The following is a 26,095-nucleotide window of genomic DNA, read 5'->3' on the forward strand; positions in this document are numbered from 1 at the left end:
ATACACTCCTGTTTGTGAAAATTGCAACACCACGAAGGACTAACGCGAGTGAGCTGAAAATTGCAGGAAATGTAAGGGCATGATATGCAAATGATTTGAATTGCAGACCGGTAGCGAATGCGTATGCTGAGCAGCGCCCTCTGGACGGCGGATCGAACCGAATATAAATACACGGCTGTAGCAAGGCGTGTATGATTATCGGTGGTTGTATGCTAGAGTAAGCATTAACTGAAGCTTTACAATGCCTCTTCGACAAAAGCGAAATTTGAGCAAATTTCGAAGTTTGAACATGGAAGAATCGTCGGCCTTCGGGAAGCTTGATTGTCTTATCATGCAGTAGCCGCTCGTGTGCAGCGTAGCAGCAGCACAATCATTCGTAATTGGAAGCAGCGGACGGACGAGGGTCGGATAGCTCGGAAATCCGGTAGTGGACCCCGAAATGTGACGTCAGCTCGCGATGACAGACACCTGGTGTGTATGGCGCTGACAGACCGCACAGCTTCTTCTAGACAATTGGCAGCACAGTGGTCAACAGCTACAGGTGTTTCATTGTGTGCTTCATAAGTTCGGAGATGTGTGCTGCAGCGTGGGCTGCGCACAAGAATTCCTCTATACAGGCTTCCACTACGCAAAACATCGCCGCCTGCGGCTACAATGGGCCATTGTGCATAAGAACTGGTGTGCTGATTGGCAGCAGATCGTCTTTTCTGACGAATCCCGCTTCAATTTGTGGCCCCATGATGGCCGAATTCATGTCAGGCGCTATGCCGGTGAACGGCACATTCCGGAGTGCAATATCGAATGCCACAGTGTTAAAAAACACCAAAAATTATCTAAAATAGTCAAATCACCAATCGACTATTGATTTTGAGTAAGATGTGATTTTTGTAAATTGTTTAATCATTTTTTTCCCCGATTTTGAGGTTTTACAGAAAGTTGCCCTTTTTTTTAAGTTTGTCACATGCATTTATGAGTAGGAATTAGGAGTACACTACATTAAATGAAGATGCAGTAATTTTTTTTTAATACTTCCACTAATTGGTAGTACTGATGCACTACTTATGTTCTGTCCACACGGTTAATGAGAAAGTAGCAAGTAACACTTTGGTGTACAGGGGAAGTAAATTACCTTAAAACTTGCATCATACATATTAGTGTTTTCATTTGGGATGCTTTTTTTCTTTTTAATTCTTCATTTAGATCTCGGAAAATTAGCAGCTAGAAACAGGACAAAATAAACGACAATAAAGTTGGTTTTAAAAGATAAATTTGTGGCTCGATCGAATTTGGAGCCATTGGACAGTTCCTATTTTCCTCAGGTGATAGTAAGGTCCTGTGCCAAACGTAAAACACACTAAATCAATTAACTAATTTTAACTTAAAATGCCTGCAATGAAACATTTTGCGCGAATTAATTTCTTCTCATTTCACATTAGCCTACATAATAAATGCACATTAAACTTACAATTCTTATGATTAGAAGCTTAAAGTTTAAGACTTGCTTGAAACTATTTTAATGCATTTCAAGACCGATCTGAAGTATTTACGAAAAGTTTCTATCTAGAAACAAAGTTCTTTTATTTTAATTCTACTTTTACTCATAAATAACAAAAACTTTTAACGTCGAACTATGTTACCCTTTTTAGTTTTTACTCCATATCACTTTTTCAAAGTAAATCCAAAGTGTTTCTTCCAAAATAAAAAAAAATAGAGCTTTCAAATTTTTCCATAATCTAAAACTTCACCGTCATACTTAACAAACCTTCAAGTGCTCCTTTTAGATTTCTACTTTTTTTCCCTTGCCGATGGTGCGCATTAGAAAAAATGGCGATTGTGTAAAGGAGCTTATCTTAATCTTTCCTAAAGTACTTAGACGCGCACAATAAATCAGAAATTAAATATTTCCAAAAGAAGAAGGTTTTGTGTTGTTTTATTATTATTTCAAACGAGATTATGAAAAAACACTTAAAAGTGTTTTGATAGATGGAACTTCTTCTGAAGCTAAGTATCATTCAACTTTACCCTTCAATGCCAGTAAAAGCTAATTTTATTCTTGATTAAATGAACAAATTCGTTTTCCACAAAGCAGTTACATAATAAGCTGTACTTTAGTTACCAAGAAAAATTATACAAAGACGGCTTTTTTCTGTATATGCATGGGCTTGGATTAATTATTTTTAACTTATGTATCAAAACTTATATTGTTAAAGATTTTTATAGTTGTAGTTTCTTAAATGTACCGTAAATGCGGGCTACTTTGGCCTTATTGTCCTTCTTTGGCCCAAACGGATAAAAAGATACAACGTCCTCTGTCAACCTTCAGGGCGCAGTTTTTTCAACATATTTTGACATATTCTACTAGAGAGCATCCCCAATCACTCAGTTATGTATACGAAGCAGTTGTATAGCTATGCTCAAGAAGCAACACTAGTGGTTCTTCATTCCTTGTACTAACATGTGCCTTCATAACCTCTCAAACTTCTCCATGTAAAATCAGTTCTACAACAGCTAAGAGTTTTATAAGTACCTATTTACGAGCACTTTTTAATACTCTATGCTGTAGTATAGTTGTACTCCGGAGAGCACGATGGCCACGGAAGAAGGTGATGTCAACATCAGAACATCGCCAAATCCAAATACTAGGAGGCTCGTTATTGAAGAAATGGGGGACGTCTGTCAGATAATGGGGGAAGGGGATGCACCACCTTGTTGGAAAATAAAAACGATCATTGATCGTGACATGTTACAGCGAGTGACAGATGAATTAGTTTTAAGACTTGATGTCTGCCATATTACGAAAGTGTACGTATCAAAGATTTGGGAAACCAAACTTGCAAAGTTTCTTTCTGTAGTCAACATTGTTGCTTTATTGGTAATATTTTTCTCTAATAAACCTTCCAAACCCTGGATAGAATTGACACAAAATTCGGATACTTCACGGCACCCTTCGCCAATTCTTACGGCACCCCGTGGTGCAGCTGGATCCAGTTCTTCTTCTGGGACACATTTTTTCAGAGTTACAAGGACCAACTTTTCTTTAATGAGAGCCAATAATGCTAAGCAAAAAAATTAGTCATTGAAGTAAAATTTATGTACCTTTCTTGACCACGATGCCACTTCAAATGATGTAAGTAAACATTTTATCGCGAAGTAACAAAATCTGATAGTGATATCATGAGTGCAACGCAAATCACTCTCTATAGTTTTAACCCCAAAAAACATGTCATCAATTTAAACTGCCTGAAATTCGATTATTTTTCATATATTCAAAAGCAAAATGTATGTATGTGTGTGAGTTGAGGACCTGAGAGCTCAAACAAGGGTCCTAGAAACTCGAAATTTTAACTTTGTTATTAATTATGAAGGTCCAATCCCTACTTTCCAAGACTATTTTTTCGCATGCTTTGACAATGTAATGCTTTTCATTTTATTGCAGGAGATGTAGCGTCAGATTTCCGACCAATCAGTAGTAGCTCAAGACTTCACGTTTTTGAAAATGGTTCTCTTGTTATTCATAGCGTCGAAGAAGATGATGATGGGCATTACTTGTGTCAAGCAACAAATGGAATCGGACAAGGTCTTAGCAAGGTTATACAACTGTCAGTCCATGGTAAAAGAAAATTGAGTTAAAAAAAAAATTATTGATAAAATGTATCCAGTAAAATGTCAACATAGTTCTTGAAACGAAACTATGTATGTTTTGTTCGTATTCAATACAAAATATTAGTTTAAAATAAACTTTTAAAAAGCTATAAATAGCCGATCTCATTTCCAATTTTTCTTTTTTCACCTTGCCTATATTCTAATTTAAAAACATGTTTGTATCAAGTAAAACCTCCCAGCAAAGAACATGAAGGGTTGTTACATTTTGTCCCTTAAATCGAGTGCACCTTTCTCCTTTAATTGACGCATGCATATACAAGGTTCTTACTTAGTTTAACTTAAAAGCAATGATTGCATCTTCATTTAAATACTGAAAAAGTTTTATGGATATTATAAAGAAAGAAAGGGGTATTCTCCTCAAAACAGTCACTTTGAGCTTATTAAGTTCGGAAAAATTAAAGTGGGGGGAATCAGATGAAACCTTTTATATAGATAGATATACATATGTAAGGGCTTCATGAAAAAGATATTGGTTCTGTGAAACAAAATTATTTTTTGAATAGCATTATACCCTCAGCATTATAAACTCATTTAAGTATCATTCCCTCACTCGAGTGAGAATATTCATTAAATTTGGAACTGAACATACATTTATCCATATTTACGAATATATTTCTTGAAAACTACGCTAAACAGCAATAATTATTTCATACCTTTTTCTGTTGCTGTTATTTTTCATATTTGAAAATATAAACTTTGAAATTTTTTTCACTTTGTTTCTTTGACAATCAATTTCACTATGAGAAGCACATACCATTGTTACAAAATGACGAAACAAAATTTGTTGTATTTACGCTTTACACCTATGAGTAATGTACATCTAGTTTCAAAAATTTCAACTCTTTTGAATGAAAGTTAAATACTATGTAAATATACGTTCAATTGTACTTAATCAATGAATGATTATTAAATGTCTCGCATAAAAGAAAAAGAAAAATTGGTAATTGAATATTAGCAGTTTCTTTTCTTATGCCCATTGAGTTTTTTCACAGCAGTTTCTTGCTGTTTCAGCTAACGTTCAATTATCAGTTTGTTGTACATTGAACGTTAATTATTTCACTTTTAACGTTGAGGATTTGCCTTTTACAAAACTCAACCTTTGAAAAATTGAATGCTTTGGTAGAGTTGCAACCGTTTCAACAAAATTTTTAATTTTATCTTTAAGGATTCCCCTGCGCCATAACTCTCACGATACCAATTTCTTACAAATGTTTTCACCAATTAATGTACCTCTGGTAAATAAATTCTAAAATTTCAGGCATAATAAACTTTAATAAATTTTGGAAACTTAAAATCCTTTTAATGGAAAATAACTGTGGAAAATAATATGAAACAAGCATGTTCAAAAAAAAAAAAAAAAAGTTTTTTTAGCACATTTTATTTTTTTTTTTCCAAAAATTTTCAATTTTAATAGTTTTTTCTTTTTTATACAGTGGCAGCACATTTCAAAAGCAAATTCAAACCTGAGACTGTTCGGAAAGGTGAAGATGCTAGATTAGTTTGTGAAGCGATTGGCGACAGACCTTTACAGATTACATGGCTCAAAGATAAACAAACTTTTGAACCACAAACAGACCTAAGGTATGAAATATTTTTCGAAAGTCGAAAACTCTTGCTTTCCCAATAAGTGAAATATTTGACTTCATTTCAATTCTTGACAGTACAGAGCAGTGACGCAGCAGGAATTTAGCTTTACGGGAGAGGGGGGTGGAAGTTTCAGATCAGAGTAAAAATTCAAAAAAAAAAAAAAAAAAGCCTAAAAGATCCTTAGTGCATGGGAGATAAAGGAGCTCTGCGCCGGAAAATTTCAAGAAATCGCCCTCTGAATTTATCATTTTAAGTTCATTAGTATATTTAACACTTTAAGGACCATAGGACATGCCCTAAGGTAACAACCTACTTTATAAAAATTAGGGAATACAAATAATTTATAGATTAAATTTTTCTCATGGCTTTGAGATATGAGGATGATAATCCTCATATAAATAATGGCCGATGATCGAGTAACCCGCGTGATTCAACAATGAAACTCGCGCCACGGCATGATATTTTGATAATATGTTTTTGGTAATGTTTAACCTGCGGGGAAAGGCTTTATTGTGACAATGCTGAACTCGGTTCGATCACTTAACTGTTTTACTGGTAAGACTGTCATTTCAGGGGATTTTTTTTTTTTTTATTTAAAGGTTGAAACCTCCTCGTGTACCACAAAGTATGCCACGAGGCTTACAGAAGTAAGTGGAATAAACAAAATAAATTAACAAAAATGCTTAAAAAATTAAATTGTTAATAAAACCAACAAAGAAGACAAAAGTCTCGGATCTTTTAACAAGATCCGAAAGAACAGGGGGCCAGCGAACGGAAAGGCTATCCAAATTCTTCCTGAAGGCTGACCTGGGGCATGCATGCATGCAAACTTCAGTGCAGAAGAACGTGTTTTACGCTCTGCTCACCGGCACCACAGCTGCAACGCGCACCAGGTAAAATGCCAAACTTAAGAGGTAGCTTTTAAAGTTCCCGTGGCTACTAAGAACTTGAGTCAATTTAAAATTGGTCGAAAAATAGCTGCACTTTAAGCGATGAAAAACAGTATGGAAGAACCTCCTGACCCACCGTGCATTGGAAGAGGTCAGGTACTCAGTGTTCCATTCCACAAATGTCTTTTCACTAGCCATTAACTTTAAGTGCGATGAAAGAATACTCATCGAAAGATCAATTCCACGCTTTGTAGCTCTTTTAGCTAGTTGGTCTGCTCTTTCGTTGCCGAGTATGCCACTATGACCTCTAACTTTTCAGGGGAATGAAGAAACGAAAAAGCGGTCAACTATGAACGCTATCTACTGGAATTTAGGGTTAATCCACTGGAGATAGGTTTGATCACCAAACAGGCAATGGCTTTGTTCAAATGTAGAAGCAATTTTCACCCGTCATACTTTGACGGGCGATTTTCTAGTATTAACTAAACAATATAATAGAATACAATATAGTTATCACGAATAAACAATATAGTTATCACGATTGATGATGGTTCACTGCGAGCGATTATTATTGGCACGTGAATTGTTTATTAAATAAAATATTATTTTCTGCAAATTTGGCGAAACCCGACACTTTGCTGGGGTAACCCTACCAGCGCAACAATGAAAAATCCGATCCAAAATGGCTAAACTTAAGCTGATGCGCCGGCCTGTATATCGGCTCTAACAAGATGTTTTCATCAGTTTTCATCAACCGATAACTCTATCAGAACGCGCTTGGTAAGTCACCGGTTGATCGGTTACTCTATTCGAACATAACCCTAAATGTGTTAGATAACATGGTGTAAAAATTTCATCTCGTCATTGACTAAAACGTTGGATGAGCCTAGATTTGGGCCACGAGTGAGGTGTGTAGCTAATTATAGTTACAGGGTAACAGCACTGTTACCCACTTCTAGAATAAAAATGCAGAGATTTCTACTAATTAAAATGAATTTTTGATAATCATACTATAAAGTTATTTTCAAAATTTAAAGTCAAATCTGCAAAAAATCACATGCAAAAACATTGCATAATTTGGACACACCTAAATGCATATCCTGATAAGCTGATTTGTTATCATCTTAATAATAAGTTTCCAAAATTACGAACATTCGGGTTCTTTATTCCATGATAAAATACGACCTTTCAGTAAGATTGATGATATGAAGGAGGTTACAGTAAATAACTTCAAACTGCTTTGCCATTAGACCTTTCATCCTGATTTGAATAATGTACTAAATTAAAGACCAAGAACAATCAATATGTCAACAGTTCGACACTGCCTATGTTTATTGAGGCTGAACGCCAAGTCTTGATAAACTGATGTTTTGAGTTTTCTGAAGCATACTTATTGCAAACGTTTTTTCTTATAAAACATTGGAAATATTTCTTCACGTAAATTTTCTCAAAAAACGAATGCAGTAACATCTTTAATAACATTTATATGTATTAGATATATCCAGTCACTAAACTGCAAGGTTTTTTCAATATCTAGAAAAAGTAAATCACAGTAAAAGAAAAAAAAATGGAAAAAGAAAGAGCTAAGTTAAATGCATATAGTGGAATTTAAATTTTCCCTGCTAAATTGCTTGGTTTTAATGTTTTATATCATTTTCTGTTCTGCTCTGAATTTCAGGTACGAATTAACTGACACTGTTTTGGGTAGCGGCACCACCTCCGAGCTTACCATTAGAAGAGCTGACCGTAGAGACTCTGCTCTGTATACGTGCATAGCTGCTAATACCTTTGGACAAGATGATACTAATATTCAACTAATAATGCAAGGTATTTTACTTTATTAAGAGTAATTTTTACGGTTGAATTATTGAGTCAAATTTTAAAAATATCTTTTTCTCAATTAAGTACAGGTGTAACGCACACATATAGTGTAAAAAAATACGCAGATACTTGTTAATATAAATTTACTGTAATTACAATCATATTATCATAAGTATTTATTTCAACGTAATATGAAGGATTTTGGTTTCAGAGATATTGATTCATCACCAAATTTGACAAAAACTCTGTTATGGAAGTTTACCCTATTAACATCTTGCGTTTTCAATTATATGCGAGGTGTATTCCAAAATAAAATTCAGAAACCAATATTTTACTGGTGGACCCGAGTAAAATTTCACGGTGCGCTATTTATCGTTACGAAATTGCTCTATCGTTGTTTGAATTCATGTGTCCTCTGCCTGTCGGTGAGAGCAGATTCCAATGAACGAGACAACCATAGATCCACCAGTTTTAAAGTGGGCGGTTTCAATTTTTGATGGGGCAAAAGGATCTTCAGCTTTTGAAGTCCATTTTGAGATATGCCAAGACCAACAACGCACGCTCTCAGACTACTACAAAACCAAGGAGAAGATTAAAGATTTTCGTTGGCAATTTGCACAATCCCGACCTTTCACCAAGTGACTACTTACTCTTATTGCATCAGAAAAAACAATGGCTTGAGTGTCAATAATTTCAAAATGGCAATGAATTCATGAGTAGTTCGACCACCTGGATCAATTTCCAAGTGGAAGATTTCCATGCAGAGGAGTTAAGGAAGTCGCAGCAGCTTTGCAAAAACTGTATAGATTTTAACAGCGGTCTCGTGGTAAAATACGCTGTAGTTTTCGCAAACCTAACCAGGAAACATTGTGAAAGCTATGCAAATCCTAATCACAGAATTACGGCGTTTCCAGGTTAGGTTTGTCCCAACTATAGATATGAAGCGTATGGCTGCAAAAGTAAGGATCTCCAAAAAAAAAAAAAGTTAGGAAAAATTCACATATCTGTCGCTGCAAAAAGTTATGAATTCCAATAACTTTTTTTGTTTTGTCTCAACTATTTAGAGGATCATTTTGAAACTCTCTGGATGTCTCAGGTTGTTGGTCTACCTAAACATTGCACTGAAAAAACTGAAAAAAAAAACTCATTTGTAATTGAAATTTTAGATACCTACTTTTGCAGCTACACGCTTCATGTGTGTTAAAATATTGCTGGCAATAAAAATCTTTTCTTGTGAGCTTATTTTGTTTTGACTGAAAGAACCTTAGTTTCTGGAACACGCCTTGTGTGCAAAGACACATTTTATTACAGTCGACGCTCGTTATAACAACCCCTGTTGCCCAAACGAAATCGGTCGCTATAACGAGAGGTCGTTGTAACGTATTGCGTGATATTTTATCATTTTTTTAAATGCAAGAATGATTGCTCAAAGTTATGCTTCGTTTCAAAAGAGGGTAAAAAAACAACTAAATAATAAAATAATTTAAAACATGTTTAATCAATTTCTATCTCTTTTCGAAAATTTTATAAATCAATACTGTCCATAAATTACACATAACTTTAAAATACGCTCAGCGACAAAATGCACTGAAAATAACCGAGAGAAATCAGTTATTTTTAAAAGTAGATATTTCTCCTTTTAGATTTTTTTTTCTCTGTTTGAGATTTATTCCAAGTGTATTTTCTCCTCTCAGACATTGTAGAAGTTTTCCGTATGCAAATTTTTTTTCAAAAAAATAAAATTCTAACCGTTTATGTTTGGTTTTCAACACTTGTTTAACCATATATCAACAAACAATTCCTTTCATTGGAAATATTTTACCTTTAGAAATATAAAACGTTTTAATATTACTTTTTGAATAGTTAGTCCTGGGGATATTTTAAAAAAATGAAACTTGATTTTGGACCTTATATTGGAATGAATTGCTCAATTTGGTCTTTATAATGGATGTTAAAAGTAGCATTGCATATATTGAATAGGGAATGGGACCTTATGCACCAGTCGCTATAATAGCAGTGTCACAGAAATAGGGGGTCGTTCTATAGAACGTTGACTGTATTTATTAAAGAATCATATGCAAGCACTGCTATGTTTTCAATGTTTATATGTTATAGAGCCTCCTGATGCTCCACAAGATTTAAAAGTTTTGGAATTTGGAAGCCGCACTGCAAAACTAGGGTGGTCTGCCCCCTACAGTGGAAATAGTGCGATTTCTCAATACATACTTTTCTATAAAGAAGAAGCAGGTATCTAATGAAATCAATTCTTTGTTATATATTTTATTATTAATAAATATGAACATTAATGAATATCAACGTAATACAACAAAATAAGAATTTGAAAAATCTTATCTGAGTTATAATATATAACACTATAGATGACAGGTGCGAAGTAGTCGAACTCGAATAGGCTCCGTTTCTGAAAGGCGTACAAGAAAAAACCCTCGAGAATTATATTGTAGAACCGTGACTAACCGAAGTGATCGGGACCAGACTACTAGACGGACTTTCGGACGACCGGACTACTAGATTTCCTTTGACCTGACTACTTTTCGGACTCTTTCGGTGAATTAAAAATTCTGAGTAAAAGAAGTACTGACAAATATCCATTAAAAGACTTAACTATGATTTTAAACATGTTCACACTTACAAAATGCTGACGACATATGATGTTTTCAACAACATTACTGTAATTATAAACAAGTTTGTCAAGTCAGAAAATGCAATGCGAATTTAATAAGACAATATTGTTAACTTCAATCTTTTTTGTGTGGTTAACTGTACAGCCAAATTTATTTTTTTGTTCATTAACTTTAAACACAATAAGTGGTTAAAAAATAATGACAAAGTCAAATGATACTTTTATTTTCCCATTCAAATGCGTTCGAATTGAATGACATTTTAAAAATTATAATTATTTAAAGTTCAAATTTTTTTCCGATTGGTTTGAGAAAAAAAAACCGGAAGCGATAGAAATGCATGGATAATTTGTTTGCTGTACTCAATTGACCATAAAATATTATTTACTTCCCGAATAAATAAATAGAAATTTGGTAAAAGACGTCGGTTGCTTAAGCGCGGTTTCGCTTAGAAGAGTTTAGGACAATCAAGATTTCAGGGTCCATGACAATATGTGATTTAAAAATGATGAAATACGTATTGAGATTATTTAAATAAAATTAACCTAATTCTAACGCAATGTTATCGGTATTTCAACTATCAAGAAATATGAAACCATTTCTTTTGGATGAAGCGTCACAATAAAATACTTTTTATTGCAAAATGATCACAAGCTAAACAAAAACATTTTTCTTAGAGTTCGTAATGGATTGTTGAGTGGATGACATTAGTTTAGATTTTTACTCACAGATGAGAGCACCACTCGTTCAAGTGAGGGATGGCTAAAAGCAGAAATTCAAAAATGCTGCTTTTTTGGGCTTCTTTTTTTTTTTTTTTTTTTTTTTTTTTTTTTTTTTTTTTTTTTTACCGCCAGTAGCTGGCGAAAGAATCTTTAGAATGAAACCTTACTTATAAAATTTGCTAAAGTACTTAAAAAGTTATGGAGTATTCACAAACAAAAGACACCTTTGAGAAATATTATGTGATTGTTTGCTTATTTTTCGCCACTTTCCCGGAAAGGAGTCGTCTTTAAAATGATGTCTTGTTTATAAAATTTGATGAAGTATTTAGAAAGTTATGCCGTACCCACAAAAAAAAAAAACTTTGAGAAATGTTATGTGATATTCTGGATTTACCAACTCTCCTACTTTAGTGCAAAATATTTTCTGCTTATGGAAGCAAAGCAACAGTCACAAAGAACTAGGACTTTTTTTTCTTTTCATCTGTTTAAGCATGTAGTCATGTTAAGCACAGTAATTGCATTTACTTAATCATATTGTATTATTCTCAGATAGGTGGCAGCAAAAGGCTTGGAATGCCACTGTCTCCGGAACAGAAAGTACTGTCATCGTGCGTGGCTTACACCCAGTCACCTTTTACCATTTTCGTCTCTATGCAGAAAATCCCCTGGGTAGAAGTGAGCCGAGTAATGTGGTTCATCTCAGGACAGATCAAGAAGGTAGATACAAACTTTGTATGTTAAACACCACTGTATATTGAACACTTATAGTACTACATCATGCATCAGTGGAGGCATGAATATGCAACGTTATCTAACATTAACGAGTGAATCGTAACTATCCTATATATATATAAATTTGAGAAATTTCTATAATGTAATAAATTTATATTACAATTTTTAAGTCTATTCCTATTTCTGAGCAAGCGAGTGAGATAGAAAGTGGACGGGGATACCCATTTGTACATATTGTCATGCGCACACAATGATACATAGGCAGCTGGTGCACCAAAAAAAGGGGTTAGTCAATGGAAGTATGGGGAGGGGGCAGGTTAGGTAGGCAACGCAACTAAGGCTGACTGCTTTAAAAACAAATAGCGCAACTGAATTTTAGCGTCATTAATTATCATAATACCTTCTTTAAAAAACTCAGGATGGCCGAAAATCGTAGGGGATAGCCACAGTAAAACTCCTTCCTTTCAGTTAAAACCCATTTTTATTTTTGTTAAATAAAAATACACATAACACATGTGAGAAGAATGTAAAGCACGCTTCTCAAGTCAGTTCTTTCATTCTTTTAAACACGTGAATCGCTCAGTTTCTTTTTTTTTTTTTTTTTTTTTGGACGAATTGTTAATTTCGAACTTTGAAAAGTAGAGGGCTCCCCTTGCTTTTGAAAGTGAGGGGGCAGTTCCTTTCTCCCCCCCCCCCTTGCCCCTATGTACCAGCCGCCTATGCAATGATAAATAAAAATAATTTTAATAATCGTATAGCCTGTTTTTTTTTTTACTTTCAGCTCCAGGTGGAGCTCCTCAAAAAGTGAAAGTTCGAGCTACTGGTGCTCATGCAATCAAAGTTACTTGGAAAGTGAGTACTTGAATGAACCATAAATATGTACATGTATGGGATACGACTAAAAATCAATTCGCAATTTTTTTTATCTCTTGTGGTCGCTATAAATGAACTTTTGTGTCTTGCTTTTTGTTCGATGTAAAACTTTCCAATTTAGGTATTACCGATTAGAAAATTAAAAAGTTGATTTGTTATTGAACAACACTTTAGGTTTATTTTTTGTCAGCTTTGACTGCCTGTGCAATGAAGTGTTCAGTTTGTGATCGTTCTAACTTGGAAAGTGTACTAAACACAAAATGTTATCTAATCAGAGGAAAATATTGTTGGTGTTCCTATTACTCGTTGGTGTTTTCAAAATCATCCAAACATAGCTATGGTTGGTCCATGATGAGATGGTACCTGTCAAACATGTAGGACGTAGGCAGAAACAAATCCATTACCTTAAAATCGATAGAGTAGAAATAAATAAAGTTTTCCGTATTTACGAGTTTAGCAATATTTTGGAAACATGAATGTAATTTTTAATTAGTTTTATAGAAGTAGAATTTAAATCTTTTGCTATCGTCTGCAACATGTTTTGATACGCCTTAATTTATTTCAGTTGAGGTTGCAGTAAATTTCTTGCTAGATTTTTTAATTTTTCGTTTGCTCATTACAAAGTTAATTGATGTTTGCTATAATAAGAAAAAATAAAATGCGATGTTTTTATCATTAATACTTAAGATTTTCAGAATGAGTTGAATAAAAAACATTAAAGACATCCAGCATCCGGTCTCTGCATTCATTAGAATTTTGACGTCTTGAATTCAGATAAAGTTTTTCTCATTTATGAGTTGCGATATGACCCTATTCGTCCGGTTTCTTGTTTCTACAAATGGAATAGAATAGACAAGGAGAAGAAATTCGTACCCGTATATTATGACTGGTGATGGTCTAGATTAGATAACTCGAGGCATATTCAATAAGAAGCAATACTTTCAAAAAATTAAACCAATTCTTACCTATATTCAGTAAATTACCGCCCAATAGCCAGGGCTAGAGCAGAAATACATGAAATACACCGCCAGCTCAGTCATTTCACGCCGAGGACTGCAGTTTCGTGCTTATTAGCAAATCTATATTAGCTACCAGTTTGTTCGGCACTCTTGGCTTCCTTAAGAGGTTTTCCATCTCCAACTCAGTCACTTTCCTATGTCGGGCTGATGAGTGCTAATAAGCACGAAACTGCAGTCCTCTGCAGGAAATGACTGAGCTGGTGGTGTAGGGGAAACCCGGGTAAAGTGAATACCTTAAGCTTTTCTTGATTATTGTCGTTTAGTTATAACTTTAGAAAATGAAACACATGTTTATAATCAGTCTTCATTTAATGCACTTGCGTAATGCAATAACAATTAATTGTCCTTAATATTAATTACTCTATTAGATATAAGGCCAGTTTTCAACAATGGCATGAATATCCACTTTGCCCAACACCCCGGGTAAAGTGGATTTGTTACTAGGGCAAAGCGAACAACAATATTATTTGTCATGAAACTAAACATTGAAAATAAAATAACCATCGAAAATCAAAGGAACATATCCAAAAAACATTTTTTTGCTACAATGCTAATTATTGTAGTTATTGCAAACAAAGAAATTAAACTTAAAAATAAAATAAACGTAGAAAATAAAAAGAACACATATAAAAACATTTTTTTTTTCTGCTGTGCTAATTGTTGTTGTATTACAAACAAAGAAACTGAACTTCAGAATAAAATAAGCATCGAAAATTAAAGGCTTATATTAAAAAGCATTTTTCTACAACATTAATTATTGCAGTAATTATTGTAACAAGCAAAGAATTTAAAAAAAAAAAATGTCAACATCCAAAATTCAGGAGCATATTTAAAAAAAAAAAAAAACATTTTTCTACTACAATACTAATCACTGCAGTTATTACAAACAAAATCATTACCATTTTCGAATGCTGAACAGTATGACACCACTCAGTACAAATATGACATTGTATCCTGTTTTCAATTGGTGATCAGCTTCTTCAATGAACATTTTATCACAGAAAATGCACCTTACATCATCAAATTTCTTTACTTCCTTCTTCTTATCATTCTTTAATGCAGTCCTATGTTTTGAAGCAGAGATTTTTGATTAGTCTTTTTGGTACTTGGTCTTTTTGATAGTCTTCTGAGAAGGTTTAGTCGAAACATCATCTAGTTACTTCAGTCTAGTACTAGAAAGTCCTTTTTGATTTTTCAAATTTTTGTCTTTGATTGTCCTTTACTGGAGTACTTACCTGGAGTGTAGATCTCTGTAGTTTTTATTTACGTGTTGTTATTGGTTTTACAGGATGAGGAATAGGTAGTAAAACGGAAGGACTGTAGTAGTTCGTAGAACTTTCAGGTTTGAGTGAAGCGGCGGGAACATCATTGCCTTGGAATTATTCTGTTGTTTCAGATCCCATGGGAGTATAAGGACGGTCTTCAATGGTAGTATTGTCTTGAGATCTTAATATTGAAGGACTTTCAGGCTCGAATGAAGTGACGTGTCATGACCGGGCAAAGTGAATATGGTATTCACTTTGCCCAATCCGCTTTGCCGTTCAGGTACATTTTTGAGGTTACTAAAAATTACTAGAAAACCAGAGCATCTAAACTCGTCATCTACGGATAATTGAAAGCTACATAATCGTACAATAAGTCCTACGCATAACAATGAACATGTCACAAATAGTATTAAAGTTATAAAGGAAACACTAATCTCTGTAAGCTAATATTTTTTTCTCCAAAACATACTTTGTTCGCTCACTGGCGTTGTATTAGGTAAACTTGTCCCGACGTGTTTGCCGCACGCGGAGCGGCAACAGGCGACCGTGGCTATGACAACGCGGCTGCTGGCCAACTAATTATTTAGGAGTTATAGGCACAATTCGCTTTGCCCAGGGTACCCACTTTAGCCGGGTTTCCCCTATTTCATGCAATTCTGACCTAGATCAACAAAAAATAATAATTTAGTAATATACTTTCTATTAAATAACTACAATTAATATGAATATGTGTATACTTATGACTGAATAACAATATTAAGTGTCAAAATATAAATTTGGTTTTATTAATGAATTAATGTTTGAAAAAACTGTATTAACACCAAGTGTCATCACATCTTCTACAAGTTTTGTAAATGTATTTCTGAAGTGGATGAATAAAAAGTATTTTAGCAACGATTGAAAATTTGAACAAGATGCATAAATATATATAAAGAGAGTGTGAGCTAATAGTAGGGGAAGGGGTTATTGAAAATAGAAATGGTAATTAGGATGCGGTTACAAAGATATGCTTATTATGCCCGATTTGCACTCATACACTTATTAGAAAGATTATATTTACAGCGAATACCGTTATGATGTTTTTATTTGTAATTACTCTTAAATGAGGGGGATCGGTGATCTAGAAATTTTGTTTTTAGATAAGGTTTTGCTCTTTAAATTCGTCTATATAAATGTTTTTTCTGAAAAAAACATGATTTTAAGCAAAAACAAAACCCGTTTCTTAATGAAAAATCTGCTTGAGTTATGTCTTTAAAAAAATGAACGTAAACCGCAGACACATCATAACAATGACGACGAAAGTTAGTCTCTTTAATTAAATACTAAAAATTGCGAGCTAGACTTGTTCTCGCTATCATGGTGATCTCAAAAGTCAAAGAAGTATCAACTACAGTCAAGTGAGGAATAATAAGCAATTCGTGATTGCTCAAAAAAAAATAAATAAATAAAAAATCTGGATATGTTTTCGTTATGTCTCCGTTATTTGTTCTTAATAATGAATGTTCAAGTTTCGGCAATAACTGCTTTTAGTTGGCGAAAGAGGAAAAATTGACTGCATCTTATGTAGTACATTTTTATTTTCCCCATTCCGTTTTTCATTTTTTGTTTCTCTACCGGTCCTCATGAAATAACCGATATATTTTATGTTTTACAATATTTCATTTAGCCTCCCAGACAAGATCTTCAGTATGGAACAGTTGAAGGCTACTATGTAGGTTACAAAGAACTGGGTTCAAAAGAAGCTTTTATATATAAAACCTTGAGAGCCAAAGGGGCGGAAGGATTCATAGAAGAAACACAGTTGTCAAGTCTTCGAAAATTGACGGAATATGCTGTAATCGTTCAAGCCTATAATGCCAAAGGAGCTAGTCCACCATCTGATGAAGTTATAGTAAAAACTCTTGAAAATGGTAAGAATTCACTTTAAGTATTTTCATAGTTAAGTGGAGTTCCAATTACAGGAGATACTATACTTCACTAGGTCTTCAAGAGGGAAGGCAAGCCTGTGAATTGCACAGTGGCCCATGAGAAATTTGGGGGGGGGGCGAGTTTTCAATCTTCCTAATTTTATTTAAGATGAGAAATTCTGTTTGTCCTTATCTGTAAAGATCCCTATCGACGTCATCAACCAAAAATGAATATGAATCTTTCTTTCTTTTTTTGCTTGAATTACAAGGATAACTCCATGTTTGCTTATATGATTGAGATATGTTAGTTTAGCAGAGAGACCTACAACAACGAGCAAACAAAAGAAAATCCTCTTACTCAAATAACATTTGATATTTGACCAAAACATGAAAAATAAAACTGAAAAAAAAATGCTATCTGTAAAAGTGATACGAATTGTCCTAACTGCTTTAAATCAATCTTCTTTTTCATCATAGAACTATAAAAAGGTTTCTATATTTTAGTATACTACCATCCGATTGTTCTCAGGAGCTTTTTCAAGAATGAAATTCTAACAATTAAGTTCCATTAATTTCTAAAAAGATAAGTTGTTTTAAAATTTATTTTCTTTTGGCGCACAAAAAATGCTTGTAGTAACTTTAAATTTATCTTTTACCTTGAAAGTTAAATTCATAAAATACAAAAACGAGTATACAGTAGAATCACGTTTATCCGGCTCCCATTCATCCGTATCTCCGGATTATCGGGATCAAATTTGTGGGACTAAAAAAATCATATTTACATAAAAACAATTTAAAATCATGATAGCAAAATGCGTTACTATAAGTACGCCAAACAGTCGATTTTTATTTTAATCAAACGTACAGCTCTTTCATAGAAGTTGCAGTAAATTACAGCAATCTAACAAACATCGTGGCGTACTTGAACCGTAAGCCCCACACCACTCTTATTAACTTTAAAGCGTCAGCTTGAATATGCGTTATTCAAACACCAAACTTGTTTGAAACAAAAGACAGTAGACCAATGCTTTGTTATTAAATGAAGTAAAAAGTATTTTATATTTTTAAGATCTTGTTAACATTTCAATGAAATTTTGCCGCAATACATTATTTTAGTGTAATAAAAGGTAACTCTGCTTATTTAAGGATTTTTCCCCTTATTACCACAATTAACTGGATTTTCTTTCAATTATCCGGATTGCTATTGGTCCCAGCTAGTCCGGATAAACGAAGTGGTACTGAACTAGCAAAAGCCTACTTATTGGAGGTTCTAATTACACTTGCCTGACTTACTACAGCAGATGAGCTATATTTTTACAAGAAATCCCACAATACTTATAAGTAAATAAATAACTTTTTTTTCTTAGAGTTAAATTCAAATGTTCTTCTTGAATTCAGTAGTCTATTCTATAGTCTAGGATGTGGTGTTGAAACAATTTCACCAACATCCTCCTAATCATTTCTAATAACCACAACCAGAAAAACAAAACTAAGAAAAATAATTTGTTCTTGGGAGAACAAGTTTAAAATCTAATCATTACCAATAATCTTTTTTTGTTCCATCTGTTAAGAGTTTTTAAACTAACACGAAACGGTAACTTTCTCTTTTTATCCACATCCAGATCCACCAGGAAGTCCAACCATTAAAGTTGTATTCAAGAACCATACATCCATAGGAGTTGCCTGGGAACAATCCGAAATTGAAAATCCTGTCCAAGGTAAGAAGCACTTCAATATACAGTCGAGCTCGCTTAGTGGAATAGCTAATTTGCCGTGAAAAATGATTCTAATAAGCGGGATATTCCATTATGGTTTGAATGGTCTGAAAAATTCATTATATAAAGCGGGATATTTTTTGACCGATATTCCAATAAGCGGGCTCGCCTATGTATTTATATTTGAGAGCAAAATGTACACTGTCATACATAAAGTTCCATGTTTCCCCAAAAAACGGTTAAATCCCATAGATATAGTATTGACTAAGGTCACTATATATACGAACCGACGCATCAGCTTAAGTTTAGCCATTTTGGATCGGAGCGCGTGCTTGTGTGGTTGTCTTTTCTGGCGAGTTATCGCGTTTGGTGATTGTTCACTGTGAGCAATTATTAGCGACACGTGAATTTTCAGCAAATTTGGCGAAATCCGAAACTTTACTGTGGTAACCCTAGCTCCGCAACAATGAAAAATCCGATCCAAAATGGCTAAACTTAAGTTGATGCGTCGGCGTATCTATACAGCGGCTGTAGTATATTGACTAGAAAGACAACGAGAATCCTGTTCCATGGGCAATTGAATAGACAAGCAAGCTTCCGAAAAGCGTACGGGCGCAAGCAACTTTTGCTGAAGAAGCAATCAGCATCATTTACTGGAGATCAGTGTTGTAATTGCATCCTGGGTAGGTTACCTCGTTTTATCCAAGATCCGCGCTTTCAACGGCAGCCCAGTGGCTGCTACTATGGAGTTAAAGTACGGAGGCTGCTGTTAAGTTGTGTATATAGTAATACCAGATTTATGTTGAAATCCAGCAGCAATTTAGATGGGGAATTTCTCTGAGGAAAGAAAATGAGGTTTTATCACTTTCAGAATCAATATAACTGATGGACGCCGGAGTGTAATATCCGTTGAGCTCCATCACTTATCAAGTTTCCGAAGAAAATGTATAAAAGCGAAATACGGGAGCTGGGCTCCCGTGAGTTCCCATTCAAATAAAGTCATAGGTAAAAGTAAACCAAAAAAAATCATTCTGTTCGGTCAAAAAACTAGAACTTTTTCACTGAATTGAATATTAAAACATGTAAGATAAATAAATACATTTGTGCTAAAAAGTAAAATAAGATATAACAACATCAAAAAGTATAAATTCCATATTACTGCAGACACGTGTTTCGGCGTTACGGCCCTTGGGCCGGATGTCTTTTCATCCATAAACTCATTTCTTTTGCATTGAAAAAGGCGTTCCTTGTAACGCCGAAACACGTGTCTGCAGTAATCTGCAATTTGTGCTTTTTAGCAGTTATTTCTTATTTTATTAAAACATGTGTTTCTTTTTCATTTATTCAAAAAAAAAATTCATTCTAGGTTACATTCTCCATTACAAATGGGAACTTGGAGATTGGCAAGAAATCAGGTTGTCTGCCGCGGACACAGATTATGTAATTTACGACCTGAAATGTGGATCCAGATACCAGTTTTACGTCACTGCTTTCAATGCAGTAGGGGACGGACCTCCCAGTGAAATAATAAGAACACAAACAGAAGGAACAGGTAACTTGACATGAAATTGTGTCTAAACTGGTTTAAATATTTCTCTTCGGTGAGACAAAACAAAATAAGTGTTTTCAAACTTAGTCTCAGGCAAAAATAAAATGTTTCAACTCGTTGGAAGAAAAAAAAATGATTTTTTTCCCTTCTTCTTTAAGCGCAATTTCAATTATGATTTAAAGTAAATCACTTTAGTTGGCGCTTAACTTGAAGTTCACACAGACAAAAATCAACAAGAGAAACAGGCGCTAAAAGATTAGGCAAATTTTCATTGCCAAGCTTCATAATTGTGTCAAACTATCGGTTAACAGGTATGCAAATATTTTCGCTACTTTTTAAAATTCACATTGAATGAATGGATTATACTAATTTTTTGACCCATGTAAAAAATTAATATAGTTTTCCAATGTGTTAATGATCCATAAGTTGTTAAAATAATATCTGTAAAGTTGTTGAAATTGATTATTCATTCATAAATGGCGCATTTTATTCTTTTTAAGTTGCATGCAATCATTTTTTCCGACTCAGGGACAAGTTCTGTTTAGACAGTTCAGATATTCTATTATTTTGAATTTGGGTTGTATTTTATTATAAAAAATATATCACTTTTTTCACATTAAGTTTAACTGTTAAGAGATGAGTTTATTCGTTACGTTAATAAAATGCATTGTATTGAGAAATTGAATGGTTAGTGTTTTTTTTTTTTTTTAATCTGTTATCATCATCTACAGCGCTCCACTCTTCTTTCTGTCAAAGATTTCATCCCCTCAAACTTACAATACAAACTAAATTTTTTAATTAACAACTCAAATATTCACTAGAAAATATTTATATGGCGGAACAACGTTTGCCGGGTCATCTAGTTATTTATAAATTTATGTTAGATTCTTCAATGAGTTGTAATAGCGCAATACTACTTTTATGCGATCACGAAATGACAAAACAAAAATTATTTTAAGGTGATTAAAGAAAAGTTTTATGTTCCAATCTGAGTGAAAACATTTTAGAGGGATACAATGCTTCCTTTACTTCTTATTAAGAAGTTGAAAGAAATCAAACCACATGAGCACTCTGTTCTCATAGATCAGACATATAGAATGAAAGAAACACTTCTTCAATTGGATAATGAGGCTGTTTCCTTCAGGCAAAAGTTCTAGTTGTAGTCACAGAAATTGATAGAACAAGCAAACAAAAATAACATAATGACAGGAAATTATTTTATTTTCAACTATTTTTTTTAAATGTCAGATTCTTAAAACAAAAATGTTTCACCGTGTGACGTCACAAGATCGCATTAAATTGCAGCACGTGGTTGTTTTTTTCTGGCAAGATATCGCCTTTTAATGATTTTTCACTGCGAGCAATTAGTTAAGTGAAATATTCATTTGGTGAAGTTTGGCAATGTCCTGAAACTTTATTCTGGTAACCCTAGCGACTTGCTCACTTGTGATGTCAGCAGTGAAAATGAAAACAACGTCTGGACTTTTTTAAGTTTATTTTTTCAAGAGAGAAAAAATAAGTCCAAATTACGCAAAAAAGTAACTTACCATATGTTCTCGACCATGTTCTTTCCAAAAAAATATTTCTGAAAAATGGGAAAAAAACAAACTAATAATTATAAATGGGAGATTTTTACCTGACATTTCACAATTCGACACATTGATAAGGGTGCTCCATTTAACACCGTAGCACGTGTCACCAATGTCATTGCTTTTATTTGCTATTAATTCCTTTCGTTTTCTATTTTAACTATTATCAAGTAAATATTTAATAATTGCAATTAACTGTTATTCTGAAAGAAATAAGATGTTTCCGTCTGTCACAACTCTACATTTTGCTTTATCTTAATATAGATAATCAATACATTAAACCTTCTAACCTTATCCATTCTGAGCTCATATGCTGACGAGAAATCAATTGCACATCGGGGAGCCTGACAGAAGGCCTTTGAGTGATGGCCGAATTGCACCTGCTCTTATCGCATTAGTTTGAACTGGGTGTTGTTCCGGACGCACTTGCAAATGCCGGATGGGTCGCCTTACCGGATATTTCGCCTGATATTAGCAAGAAAACCTTCAGACTCTCGAAGCTTTCAAAAAGTTACATTCTGAAGTGTAGTTGAGTAAATGATGAACTGCGTAGTTGATTAATTGTACTCTTAATTAAACTATATGAATAAATCTCAATAATTGTATTCAGCGGCCTTTAAAAATATTTAAGCATTCTATTTTTAATTACTAATTTTTAAGCTATGATTAAAAGTTTTACTTAATGTTTTCTTTCGCAGAAATATGTGGTATTTATTTGGAAGTAACAGTAAAAAATCAGAGTGTGCAATTATAAAATAATTTCAACTTTGATTTAAAAAAATCTGATCTGCGCACCATATTTTATTCCTAGTACGCTAACTAAATAATCTGTATTTTTTAATTACTAAAATGAAATCGGTGTGTGTATCCGCAGTTGCTGTTATCAGGGCGTGCGCAGAAATTTTGGGGCCCGTCACAAATGACTTTTCCGGGCCCCCCTCCATATTGTTTACCCTATATTTCACCCCTAGTTTTAAAAATATTGGGCCCCCTTCAGGCTCGGGCCTGGACCAGCAGGTGTCCCTTCTCACTCCCTGTGCACGTCCCTGGTTGTTATCGTGTCCAAAGTTAATAATCACTCTGAAGAGATGCGGTGCGATTGCCTCGAGAGACTTCTTTGTTTGTGTTTTTAACAACAAAAACGTGACAAAAAAAACTAGTCAACTAGTCCTCCCAGGGTACTGGCGGGAATTGAACCCACAACCTCCGGCATCCGAGGCGAAGCTTCTACCTCATAGCGACGGAGACATTTGTTTGTACTCATGTACGAGTGTCAAAAAAAAACTTTTTAAATGCATTTTTTATGAGTTTGAAGTTTTGTTGTGAATCTTTGGAACTTTCCTACACGCATAATGTAGTAAAAATAATGGCCATGGTGGCCTGATCGGTAAGGTGATGGGTTCGTAACTAGAATGTATTGGCCCCAATGCCTGCCAGTCAAAGATTTTCCGTATAAGCTGATGGTGGCTGGTACACGTTTAACTTGTCGCGTGGTCACGAAGTCCTCCGAGTTCTTTTTCCAAATCAATACCTCTGAGGGGGGGTACAGTTATGGCTCGGTTCCTGGTCTGATTCAAAGAAGAAAAAAAAAACGAGCTGTCTTTAGGGCTCCAGAAAATTGATTAAACCACGTGTAGTGGTAGGTATGGGAATCCTTGGAGTGTGCATGCTTGTGCAGTATGGTCATTAATTATGCACAGGCAGGTTAGATTAGGTTAGAGGCAGGTTATTATGGAGAGTAACTTTTTCAAATTTAAAGAAACTTCATGCTTTTGTTTCCATTTGAAATCTGAATTGCATCAGCAAAACGTAAATGGAATGCATAAAAGAAGCAAAAATATAATGTGAAAGTGCCTTACTTTACTTTAATACTTAATTACTCTAGGTTATTGCTCACCAATTCAGGATAGACAGTTTTGCACAGACTCATAATTGAACTACTGACAATGTTTGACACAGGAATATCGTCAGTATTACCAAACTGACACTACATTCGATAATATTTTTCAGCACAAAATTGTTCATCCACTTGGTCATATACCGCCTAGTAGCCTCCAATATTTGAAGTTACTTAAATTTGCATCAAAGTTAACATTGATTTTCCGAAAAATACGAGCAAATAGTCTATCTGGATCATCTAATTGCAACCAAAAAAAAAAAATACGTAACTAAATCCTATACAGACACTACATACGATATTTCAGCCGTCTACGGCATAAAGTTTTTTATTTCTATATATACATAATACATATGCATGTGCAGACTTCACCACAAAACTCGTCGTAATCAACTCAGAAATGGACAAAATTTATTTATCGATCGTCTTAACGTTCGCACGCACAGATGGAAGTACAAAAGTGACAAAAAAAAAGATTCAAAATTTGTTCAGGAGTAGTTTAAATCAAAATTCGAATTGAAAATTTTCATGAATGCATTACAGTTGAGTCCCGAACATTCGGTTTAATACTGTGTCAAAAGGTTGGCCAAGTTTATGAAAATGTCGGATTATCGGGGATGCGCAGCAATGGATCAACACATTTTTTTTTTATTTTATTTTTTTTTTCACTTTTTCAAGTTGTGGTCGAATGTTTGAGTTGAGGGGGCTGCTAGGAAAGGTGCTTACCGACGCCGAGTTTTGGGAACTTAACTGTATTTTCTTTACCTCGTACGAAGAATAAAAATGTGCATTAAAACTAATACAATCCCCTTCACAATACTTTTTTCTTCAAAAACTACCGCTAAGATACGAGTTATAAAAGAATAATTATAATTTATCTCGAAATTAAACTCATTAGTTATTTCGACCATACATTTTGGAGCTGTATGCTTAGAGACTTTAATTACTTTCCTATCCTTTCAGCTCCGGTTGCGCCAGACAAACAGTCCATGCTTACTACGAACCAGACCACTGCTACAATCCATTTGGACGCCTGGCACGATGGTGGATGTCCCTTGAATTCTTTTGCCGTCAGGTACAGACAACAGAGACAACAAGTTTGGAACTTAGTGACCGAGGGAGGACCTGAAGGCAGCACCAGGTCTCAGGATCCTCTTCGGCGGCAAGTAGTGTTCGATGATTTAGTGCCTGGCACCTGGTACAGACTCCAAGTCACTGCTCACAATGCAGCCGGATCCACTGATGCGGAATATACATTTGTGACGAATCCAGTGATCCAAGGTAATGATACAGTTCGTTCTTATAGCAAAGCAGACACGAATCCTCTTCAGATTTACACCCAAATTTCAGTTTTATTAGCAACAAACTTATTAACATTTCTTAATGTGAACTTAAAATCGTGTTAGCAGACGAGTCATTTAAGGGGATCAGTGATGAGATCAAAATTGATCTGACATGGAATTGTACGTATGTGGACATAAACAGGCATTTCAGCTTTGGTAATATGTGTTAAAACCAAAAGTTTTGAAAGGTTTATCCTCAAAAGTCCCCACGCGGTGCCCCTGCGTGTTTTTTCTTTCACTGACGTCATTTTCAGTTTTCGATGTTCGCACCTCCTACATGCCTTTAGCTGATTGTACCAAACGGACAAAAAACTTGATGAGATATGGATCAAAAAAAAATTATTATGTATGAATCTTAATTTTTTTTTTTTTTTTTTTTTTTTTTTTTTTTTTAATTTCTTCATCAGTGCAAGACTTTTTGAAATTTCAGTCAGTTTCAATGTCAGTTATGGATTCAAAATCATGTCCCTATTGCTTTTATCCTCAGAAATAATTCAATCAAAAGTACTCCCATGACGTTTGATTTAATATATTTCTATTGTTTCAGATTTCACTACGCATTACCCACTGCCAGAAGATATTCATCATGACCTTCCACTTTATTTAGACATCAACATTCTTCTTCCAACTGCTGTTTCATTAGCAGTCGTAGTAGCACTTATCATTCTTGTGTGTGCCATCGTTTACAGAAAAAACTCGCAGGATACAAACCATGCAGGTGAAAATGTTTTACGATATCCTACTCTTTAACAGTTGTCATATCAATTTTAAGATAAAATAATTTTTCAATTTGTTTTAGTTATGTGAATCAATATTACATAAGTGCGAATTATTTCCTTTTCAGTGTGTGTGTGTGTGTGTGTGTGTGTGTGTGTGTGTGTGTG

General features: G+C 34.3%; 1 protein-coding gene across 1 annotated transcript in view; it reads left to right on the forward strand.

Moving 5' to 3' along the window:
* Positions 1 to 26,095, forward strand: part of LOC129216410 (cell adhesion molecule DSCAML1-like) — a 146,468-nt gene that overhangs the window by 111,830 nt on the left and 8,543 nt on the right. The window contains exons 10-20 of the mRNA XM_054850625.1: positions 3,429 to 3,610; positions 5,097 to 5,244; positions 7,819 to 7,967; positions 10,077 to 10,208; positions 11,872 to 12,039; positions 12,836 to 12,906; positions 16,878 to 17,121; positions 18,741 to 18,836; positions 20,200 to 20,385; positions 24,832 to 25,149; positions 25,759 to 25,929. Coding sequence (XP_054706600.1) covers positions 3,429 to 3,610; positions 5,097 to 5,244; positions 7,819 to 7,967; positions 10,077 to 10,208; positions 11,872 to 12,039; positions 12,836 to 12,906; positions 16,878 to 17,121; positions 18,741 to 18,836; positions 20,200 to 20,385; positions 24,832 to 25,149; positions 25,759 to 25,929 — 1,865 coding nt within the window. The remainder of the gene's footprint in view (positions 1 to 3,428; positions 3,611 to 5,096; positions 5,245 to 7,818; positions 7,968 to 10,076; positions 10,209 to 11,871; positions 12,040 to 12,835; positions 12,907 to 16,877; positions 17,122 to 18,740; positions 18,837 to 20,199; positions 20,386 to 24,831; positions 25,150 to 25,758; positions 25,930 to 26,095) is intronic.

The sequence above is a fragment of the Uloborus diversus genome, chromosome 2 (genome assembly GCF_026930045.1).
Source record: "Uloborus diversus isolate 005 chromosome 2, Udiv.v.3.1, whole genome shotgun sequence".
Lineage (NCBI taxonomy): Eukaryota > Metazoa > Arthropoda > Arachnida > Araneae > Uloboridae > Uloborus > Uloborus diversus.